At 42.4% G+C, this 10,567-nt stretch overlaps 1 protein-coding gene across 1 annotated transcript in view; it reads right to left on the reverse strand.

The window, feature by feature from the left end:
* Positions 1–9,385, reverse strand: part of MMP7 (matrix metallopeptidase 7) — an 11,084-nt gene extending 1,699 nt beyond the window's left edge. The window contains exons 1-5 of the mRNA XM_012801813.1: positions 9,260–9,385; positions 6,096–6,322; positions 5,592–5,740; positions 3,034–3,162; positions 201–362 (exon numbers count right to left, since the gene is read on the reverse strand). Coding sequence (XP_012657267.1) covers positions 201–362; positions 3,034–3,162; positions 5,592–5,740; positions 6,096–6,322; positions 9,260–9,367 — 775 coding nt within the window. The 5' untranslated portion in view covers positions 9,368–9,385. The remainder of the gene's footprint in view (positions 1–200; positions 363–3,033; positions 3,163–5,591; positions 5,741–6,095; positions 6,323–9,259) is intronic.
* Positions 9,386–10,567: the final 1,182 nt, after the last annotated feature.

Here is a 10,567-nt window from a genome sequence, read left to right on the forward strand (position 1 = left end):
GGCTGGGGATTCGAACCCGCCACCTTAGGTGTATGTGGCTGGCGCCTTAGCCACTTGAGCCACAGGCGCCGAGCCAATAGATTTTTTGATATAAGTTCCAGTGTAGCTTTCCAGGTAAGTACCTGTTCCCAGCTTTTATCATCCAAGCCTGCTCTCAAATGAAAATGGGAAAGCCCTTAGTTTAAATTCGTAAACATTACCATATATTTTCTGAATGCCTTCAATATCATCTTGTGAAAGTTTGAAATTGTTGACATCTCTACTTCCGTAGACTGGATACATCACGGCTTTAGGGTCAGAGGAATGGCCCAGACCCAAAGAATGGCCAAATTCATGGGTTGCAGTAACCAGGAAGTTGATACCTACAATCAAATAGGTGACATACGGTGACCATAAAAAGAACTGTATAAGTTTTACAGTGTTACATATAATACCATAATAAAAAATAAAGTACAAAAATACTCTACTCTCAGTCCTGTGTAGTTTACTTATTTCTAGGCTTTCAAAAAAGGGAAGGGGTTTTCCATCTGAGTCCTAACCGGTGTGTGCGCATGCACAGAGGATCCCAAAGCTTAGTGGGAACTAAGCAGGGGGAGGGAGGGGAGTGGCAGAAACCTGCCCAAAAGGTACGATGAATGTGATCTGGGCATTGGGGGCACTTACAGCTGTGATGAAGTGGTACAAAAGTGGTCTATGTGACCAAAAGCATTTGTACCCCCTTAATACTTTGAAATTAAAAAAAATAGCGGTGCTTTAGGGTGGTGCCTCTGGCTCAAGGAGTAGTGTAGCCCCATATGCCAAGGGTGGTGGGTTCAAACCCAGCCCCAGCCAAAAAACTGCAAAAAAAAAGCAGTGCTTTAATTCCATTGCCATTTATGCTTATTAAAAAAATGCAATGTTTTTCCCTGCTTTTGCTTCTTTAGCTCCAGCAACAATATTCTATAGTAGAAAGCAAAGTTTTTTTTTTTTTTTTTGAGACAGAGCCTCAAGCTGTACCCCTGGGTAGAGTGCTGTGGCATCACAGCTCACAGCAATCTCCAACTCCTGGGCTCAAGCAATTCTCCTGCCTCTGCCTCCCAAGTAGCTGCTGGGACTATAGGCGCCAGACACAACACCTGGCTATTTTTTGGTTGCAGCTGTCATTGTTGTTTGGCAGGTCCAGTCTGGATTTGAACCTGCCAGCTCAGGTAGGTGTATGTGGCTGGGGTCTTAGCTGCTTGAGCCACCCGCACTGAGCTGAAAGTAAAGGTTTTAAAAGCAGAAAGATCTAGGTTGGACGTGGAACTCTCCTACTTACTGGCTGGTCAACTCTGGATAAGTTAATTGATGTTGCTGAGTCTCAGTTGCTTGTTTGTTAAATGGAGACAATCATTCCTACCCTGTACATCTGCCATGATAATTAGTTCCCTGCTATCTGGAAAGTCATGGTGATTCAATAAATTATAGTGACTTTGACTGTGGGCAGAAAGCTGAGACTGAAAGGCAGGATCGCCAGGCAGTGCTGGGCTCTGATTCTGATCGTGAGTCATTAAGTTGTATTATGTATAGCCTTTTGTCTCCCTCAGACTCTGTAGAAGGCTTTCCAAGCAGGGGAAAGGTGAGTTTGAGAAGTGGCCAGAGCTCCAGCTGTACTGTTCTAGAGACAGAAGCTGCCTTAATCCACCCTGAGTGGGAAGAAAGGAGAATGAAACAGACACGCGAGATGTGACAGGGAGGTGGCATCTCAGTTGTACATAGGTCAGATTTTCACAGCAAGGCGTGATAATTTGAATTGCAGTGAATTCTCTCTACCAAATCTAAGTACCAAGTTCCCTTTCAAGGCCTTTTTTTTTTTTTCAAATCATCTCCAACGAGGGTTATTTATGCCAGAGTCTCTCTCCATTAGTTCTCTGAGGTCTCCATAATCTCCTACTTTGTCAAGTGATGACTATGATGGCCGGGTCGTGGAGTGAGTTCTTTCTGAGAAATAATGAATAATCCCAGCATTGTATAGAATTTTTTTTTTTTTTTTGAGACAGTCTCACTTTTTTGCCCTGGTAGAGTGGTGTGGGTGGCATCATAGCTCACAGCAACCTCAAACTTTTGGGCTCAAGTGATTCTCTTACTTCAGCCTCCCATGTAGCTGGGACTACAGGTGCTCACCCCAATGCCTGGCTAATTTTTCTATTTTTAGTAGGGATGGGGGGTCTTGCTCCTGCTCAGGCTGGTCCCAAACGCCTGTACTAAAGCAATCCACCCACCTTAGCCTCCCAGAGTGCTTGGATTACAGGCCTGAGCCTCTGTACTCTGTCTGTATGTAATTCTTTTTTTTTGAGACAGGAGCCTCAAGCTGTCCCCCTGGGTAGAGTGCCATGGGATTTCAGCTCACAGCAACCTCCGACTCCTGGGCCCAAGAGAGTCTCCTGCCTCAGCCTCCCAAGTAGCTGAGACCACAGGCGCCCGCCACAACGCCTGGCTATTTAATGGTTGCAGCCGTCATTGTTGTCTGGCGGGCCCAGGCTGGATCCGAACCCGCCACGTTGGGTGTACATGGCTGGCGCCTTAGTCACTTGAGCCACAGGTGCCAAGCCCTGTATATAATTCTTAACTGTCATAGTCTCTGTTCCTCTTTCTCCTCCATTTGAGACATTATTTGGGGGAACTATGAAGAAACATTTATAGTTTATTGAATTACTAATATTCTAAGACTGTATAAGCACTCTCTAATTTAAACAAATCCCTGGGGTGGAAACTATTTATATTCCCATTTTACAGATGAGAAAACTGAGGCTCAGGTAAGTCAAATAACTTGCCCAAGAACACACAGTAAGTAATTGGTAGAGGTAGAGCAACTTGAACCCCACGCTGCTTGTCTCTGCAGCCTGGGCTTCTGTCTTTTGTACATGTAGCATTATGAATGCATTTAAAGCATATAGTACAAGAGTTGGCATCTAGCAAGAGCTCAATACTTATTATAATTTAAAATAAATATTAAAGTTACCATAAATTCAGATTGTACAAAGGATGTGGAGCAGAGGAGATGGGGTGTCATACCTATCCTGCTGCCATCAGTCCAGGTTTCATCGTCATCAAAGTGAGCATCTCCTCCGAGGCCTGGCCCGGGTTCAAAGGCATGAGCCAGTGTGTTTCCTGGTCCATCAAATGGGTAATAGTCCCCATGAGCTAAAAGAAAACAGTGACTCATTTTTTTCTCCAGTCATTTTATCTTTTTTTTTTTTTTTTTGAGACAGAGCCTCAAGCTGTCCCCCTGGGTAGAGTGCCGTGGCATTACAGCTCACAGCAACCTCCAACTCCTGGGCTCAAGCGAGTCTCCTGCCTCAGCCTCCCAAGTAGCTGGGACCACAGGCGCCCGCCACAACGCCCGGCTATTTTTTGGTTGCAGCCCTCATTGTTGTTTGGCGGGTCCGGGCTGGGGATTCGAACCCGCCACCTTAGGTGTACGTGGCTGGCGCCTTAGCCGGTTGAGCTATAGGTGCCGAGCCCATTTTATCTTTTCAGTGTATGTGATTGCTGAGCTGGAAGGAGCAGCCTTGTCCGCATGGCTGGCACGGGCAGTGCGAGGGGGCAGCGGCACGCACAGGCTGGTTTGGGGGCTTACTTGCTATAGGCACTTTTTCTTTCACTGCTTGTCACTGATAACAACCATATATTGAAGGCTTCCTGGATAAGTGACTTTGAATCCATTTGTGTCTAACTTCAGGTTGCATTTAAGCTCTTGTTAGATTTGACCACTTTGCTTGGCCCAGTGTTGGTGGGAAGGCGTATGAATGTGAGTACCGCCTTAAGCAGGTAATTTGTGTACCATTTCTCACATTTTTTCCCCTTAAAAATCTAGCTTATTCTCTGTGGGCATAGTAGGCAGTCTCTTAGAGAGCCACACTAGAGTCTCTTAAAACTGCTCCTGACAGTTTTTAAATTTGTGATGCAGAGCTATTTATCTTCAAGTTGTCAGGTCACACCCAGTTTATTCTAATCCTTAAGAAACTTGTAGTGAAGTGACAAGGGCTTTCCATAACATTTTCTTCAAGGACTGTCAACATTGTGGATTGAAGTCACAGTCCTTGGGTAGTTCAACATTAGAACAGACCAAAATGGGCAATGTTTTTCTCTAAATTTGCCCCATGAAACACTAACACCTAAGAGTAGTTTATGTTTATGAGTTATATCTCTTTAAGTCCTTTGATACAAGAGTCTCCATTTTCTACTTTCTTGCTATATGAAGGGCATTTGCTGCAGGTATAGGCTTTACCCCACTTCTTGGGGGCCTTTGGAAGCCATAAGCCCTTCTGTTGGCTTAACATTGATGTTAGACACATTTTAAACACACATATATCTGCATCCATCTATCTATCTATCTACTATCTGTCTATCTACTATCTATCTATCTACTATCTATCTATCTGTCTGTCTACTATCTATCTGTCTATCTACTATCTATCTTCTATCTATCTATCTACTATCTATCTATCTGTCTACTATCTATCTATCTATGGTCATGTGCTACATAATGACCTTTCTGTCGACCACAGACCACACGTACAGTGGTGGTCCCATGAGATTATAATGGAGCTGAAAAATCCTATTACATAGTGATGTTGTAGTCATGGTAATGTCATAGCACAATGCATTACATTTTCTGTTCTTTTTTTTTTTTTCCTTTCTTTCTTTTTCTTTTTTTGAGACAGATTCTCATTCTGTCACCCTAGGTAGCATACCAGAGCATCATAGTTCACAGCAACCTCAAACTCTTGGGCTTAAATGATCCTCTTGCCTCAGCCTCCTGAGTAGCTGGGACTGCAGACAGGCACCTGACACAATGCCCTGCTATTTTTAGAGAGGGGTTCTGGCTCTTGCTCAGGCTGGTCTCGAACTCCTGAGCTTAAGCAATCCACCAGTTGGCCTCTCAGAGTGCTAGAATTAGAGGCGTGAGTCACTGCGCCTGTCCGTAACCATTACGTTTTCAGTGGTTAAATATATTTAGATACACAAACACCATTGTGTTAGAACTGCCTAAATATTCAGTACAGTAACATGCTGTTCAGGTTTGTAGCCCGGGAGCAATATGCTGGATCATGCAGCCTGGGTGTGTATCAGGCTATCCTATTATCCAGGTTTGTTTACATATACACTATGTTGCTCATGCAGTGAGAAAATTGCCTAAGGATGCATTTCTCAGAATGTGCCCCCCAAGCATGTAGTGAGGCATGGCTACATATATATGTATAAGTAATTGTTCCTGCTGCAAAACAGGCATCAGCCAACATTTTCTAAAAACGGTCAGGTAACAAGTATTTAAGGATTGTCAATTTGATGGTTTCTGCCCCAAAGCAATCATAGATAGTAGACAGATAAAGAAGCATGGCTGTATTCCAGGAAAATTTTATTTGTAAAAACAGTTGGTGGGCTGGATTTGATTCATGCCAACTCCTACTATAAAAAGTGGTCCCAAATAAATAGGTTATAAAAGTTATAATAATGTTGCTAAATATCTATCTATTTATCTCTCCTTAAGTTTGAGGTCTTTTGGAGAAGAGAGCACTGATATAAACAATGAAGTAGCACCAGGAGTAGCCTACAGAGCACTTTCTCACCTCCTCTTGCAAAGCCAATCATGATGTCAGCAGTTCCCCACCTCACTCTCTTGAAGAGCAGTGGAATATGTCTGCCCCACATCTTTAAGGCCTTTTCCACGAATCGATCCACTATGATAGATGGTAAATCTCGAGTGTATGATACAACCCTAGTAGCAAACAAGAAAACAATATGTAACCTTTCAAGGAAAAGGCTTTAGTGTTTTTCCCAAAATGAACCAAAGTAAAGCTATCTTGTAGGTGACTGACTTGGTGCCCATAGCTCAGTGAGTAGGGTGCCAGCCACATACACCGAGGCTGGCAGGTTTGAATCCAGCCTGGGCCAGCTAAACAACAATGACAACTGCAACCCAAAAATAGCTGGGTGTTGTGGTGGATGCCTGTAGAGGCCGAGGCAAGAGGATCACTTAAGCCCAAGAGTTTGAGGTTGCTGTGAGCTGTGACTCCATGGCACTCTACCGAGGGTGACATAGCGAGACTCTGTCTCGAAAACAAAAAACTAACCTGTAGGTGACTATTTTGGAAGTCCATTTTGACTTTTTTGGGAATAGTGAGTATTCTGCAACATCTGGCACTCCGCATCTGGGTCTCTGCATTGTTTCTATGACGCGGGGACTTAGTACTCCAGTTGTGGGCAGGCCAAAGAACTTCTGCATCTGCTTCAGCTTGGCTTCTAAATCGCTGGCACTTTTGGTTTGCGAGTCATAGGAATAAAATCTCTTGAGATAGTCCTATTAAAGAAAGAGTAGTTAATTTGTAGGGCTTGTTGTTTATTGTCTTCTTTTATCTTAGAAATCTACATATCTTTTGCCTTTGGTTCCTGTGGATTCAAATAGTGATTTGAAGACAGAATAATTTCATAGTCACTGCATAAAATAAGAACATTTAATACCAATAATGAAACACTGGCATGCCATGTCATGGGCGGAAGAGGAGACTCTCAATTTCTCTTTTATCTCATTGAGTGTTCTGAGGAGAAGTACACTGCACACTTTATAAAGCCTCGACTTCTTTGTCAGAGCAATCAGGAGGTGTGTCCCAGTGTGTCCTGGAGGGCACAGCTGAGACCGTCCCTCAGCAGGGCCTCTCGGTCAGATCTGAAGCCAGTGAGGCCCATCTGAGGTCTGCTGAGATGTGGTTCCACCAAAAGGAGAAAGGATCTTAATGGTTTAGTTCTGGGAAAGAACATTAGGAGATTTAGTAGCTTAATTACTTTACTTTTATTGTTCATGTGAAGAAATCCAAGCTCATAGCAACTGAATGACGTTCCTCGTTCACACATGACGTTAGTGGTAGAAGGAGACCTGAATTTGCGGACTGCAGGTCCACTTTCTACTGTGACGTCCCTGGGAAAACCCACTCTGGGAAGCTACAGAAGAATATAAGTCTCCCAGATCTCTGCCAGGCATAACTGGGCCCCTGGGAATTTCTTAAAGAAATTCTGGCCATGAGGATGGATATTCAGTAGTCTAAACAATAGAAAGTGAATAAATTAGCACAGGTAGCAACCTCGTAAGAACATGTTTTTTTTTTTTTTGGCTGGGGCTGGGTTGAACCTGCCACCTCCAGCATATGGGGCTGGCGCCCTACTCCTTTGAGCCACCTGAGAACATGTTTTAAGCACTTCCTGGTGTGAGGTACTTATCTCATTTAAACTTTATAACCATCCCGTGAAGTAGGTATGGCATTGTTATTCCTACTTTATATATCACAAAACACAGCTCGGAAAAGTGAAGTAAGTTGCACAAGGTCACCTGTGAGTGGCTGAAGGAGCCAGTGTTTGAACTCAAGTGTTCTGACTTCATATGATAATAACATACAAAGTTCTATAGCACACGACAGTATTGAAGTTGAAATGATTTAAAGATTAGCGCACTAATTTGCCGTCTATTTTGGAGTACATGACGAAAAGTCCTTGTCTCGGAACATTGCAGGAGTGCACACTTTTTGTAAGTAATCTTATTAATATCGAACCCTTTCTTCTTGTTACCAAGGATGGTTTTTCATTAAATACAACAAATACTTACTGTTCACCCATGACAATTAGGAAGACATCACTTATTTAAAAACAAATGACTCGTTTTATCTTTCCCAGAGCTACAGACTTTACCAAGACACCTCTGGAAGAGATGCTGCATTCTGCCCCTTTTAAAATCTCCCTCATTTCTCTCTAGCAACCTAAGCAAAGGAACAAATATACATGCAAAGTTCTCCTTCTGGAAAATGCATTCAGTGGAACTACCTAAAATTACTCTTGTAGGGGTAAAAAACAGTCAAGCTTAATAATTTCATATAGTTCAATCTAACATATTACTGGAACTTTAAGGTTAAGGTAAAGTGAAATAAAACTTAGAGTTTCTTATGCTTAAAGATTTAATTTGTAAATAATACTTAGGAGTATTTTTTATAATAATCATTTAATTATTTTACAAATAATAATTCTTTAAACCTACTAGACTGCTTATTGCATAGTATATTGGAAAGAACTTGATTTTTCAGCCATAAACACTTGTCTTTGATTCTTAACTCCCCCATTAAAAAGAATGCGAATCAACTTGATTTTGGTCTTTCTTTTTCCCAGGGTAGAGCTAAGGATTAAATGACAATGTATGTGGAAGTATTTTACAATCACTAATTATTACATATTTGTTAGTTGGTATTGTGATCACCTCGTTTATTTGTCGGATTACCCTGAGGCATAAAACATATGGTATTGTGGTTTCCACTAGACACATGAGAAAACAAAGTCATTGGCGTCTGGGATGGTTGTTAACGTACACCCATGTTCTCTGACTTCCAATCTCTCCATTATAAGTAGTGTTAAGAAGCAACGCTGTGTGCACTTAAATCTACTAAGGGTAGACTATAAGTATCTTAACACAATAACTATGGCTGTGTTAACCAGTTTGACAAAAGTATTTCAAATTGTATATACAACAAGCATAGGGTACCTCATAATTGCATTAATGTACACAGCTATGATTTAATAAAAAAAAACTCATAGCTTTCATGGGAAAGCTGTAACCCAATTATAGCCCAAGAATATGGGGGAAGGGGAGAGGAGGGGAAGGGAGGGGGGAGGATGGGTGGAGGGAGGGTGATTGGTGGGTACATGTGAATCTTTCTAAATGAAGAATATAAATGTCTTGACACAATAACTAAGAAAATGACATGAAGGCTATGTTAACCAGTTGGATGAAAATATTTCAAATTGTATATAAAAATAGCACACTGTACCCCATGACAGTATTAATGTACACAGGTATGATTTAATAAAAAAAATCTCAGGTGACAACAAATAATAATAACCTAAATTTATGGAGTATAAACAATGTTTCAGGTTCTGTGTTAAAAGTTTTACAACACCTCCATTTGTTGGTACCATCACTATCTCCACCTTTCAAACTAGAAACCTGAAACTCCGAGTTTAATGATATTCTTAAGTCCATCTATATAGAGGATGGAGGAATTGAAACCTACACTCAGTTTGAGCAGGCTCTACAATATGCTACTTGATGAGACCATGTATTGCTTTTGTGATTAGAAAAATTAAGTTATCCCCCTCCCCCTCATTGCAATACTAACATGGAAGGAGAAATAGTTGAAAAGCACATTTCCTGATGCTGAGGTGGGATTGTGGGGCCCTGGGCAGGTGGGCTGCGACATACCTGAGCCTGTTTCCACTGCTGCTCGGTCGTGCCTCCCGCCTCCCGGGGCAGCGGCAGGGCCAGGCTGCTGGGCAGCAGACACACGGCACACAGCAGGGCGAGGTGCATAGCTGCCAGCCAGGGGGATTGTTTCCAGACCTGGGGCTGGTTTGGCGTTTTCTGATAGAGTCTGGAGAAATTTATATAGCTTCTCAGCCTTGAATGTGGAAATAGGTGACTCATTGAGTGTTTTCATTCTTTTTAGTGTCTACAGAGCTTTGAAAGTGTGTGTTATTTTTATTAATGAAAACGAGGAAGTATTATGCCCTCCTTGGCAGGAGGCACACAATGTATTTGTCTTTCAAAGGATTTTTTTTTCTTGTCTGCTGTATAAACTGAATTTATGGGAAGACTTTTTTTTTTTTTTTTTTGAGACAGAGCCTCAAGCTGTCCCCCTGGGTAGAGTGCTGTGGCATCACAGCTCACAGCAACCTCCAACTCCTGGGCTTAAGCGAGTCTCCTGCCTCAGCCTCCCAAGTAGCTGGGACTACAGGTGCCCACCACAACACCTGGCTATTTTTTTGGTTGCAGCTGTCATTGTTGTTTGGCAGGTCCAGGCTGGATTCGAACCCACCACCTTAGGTGTACGGTGGCTGGCGCCTTAGCCACTTGAGCCTATGGGAAGACTTTTTTTTTGCTAGTATCAGATTATTACTCACATAGATCTTCTCTTCAGGAGAGCATTACTCAGAGCATTTTTGTACTATGTATCTTAAAAGGATTTAAAGAAATTTAAAGGTATGGAAAAGTGCATAAAACGTACAAAGAATCAAATACTAATTAAGCAAATACTGTAACAGTCGCCAAAGTGAAAAAATAGGCCATCACCAAAGTCCCACTGTTCTTTATAGAGGGAAAGATGGCAGGAGGAGGGTGACAATACCTGCTGTGACTTGGTTAGCAGTTGCAGTAGAGCTGGGTTCCACCTCTTCACCTTCCAGGCCCCTTAGCGAAGCAGTGGGAATTTCTTTCTTTGGGTCTTCTTCTTTTTTTTTTTTTGGCCGGGGCTGGGTTTGAACCCTCCACCTCTGGCATTAGGGGGCTGGCGTCTTACCCTTTTGAGCCACAGGCGCCGCCCAGCTTTGGGTCTTCTTTTAATTAGTTTATTTCTTTTCTTAATGATCAACAGTGCTCCTAATTCCTCTTGAATTATGTGAAAAAAATGCCAGACTCCATAGTAATGCATTTCTCCAAAGCTCAGAAATCGTTGATTCTGATCTTTTTCTTCCATAACTCTGGCCCTGGCCACTACCCACTGGCAGCAGCCAG

The sequence above is a fragment of the Otolemur garnettii genome, unplaced genomic scaffold (assembly GCF_000181295.1).
Source record: "Otolemur garnettii isolate 467f Iridium unplaced genomic scaffold, OtoGar3 scaffold00001, whole genome shotgun sequence".
Classification (NCBI taxonomy): Eukaryota; Metazoa; Chordata; class Mammalia; order Primates; family Galagidae; genus Otolemur; species Otolemur garnettii.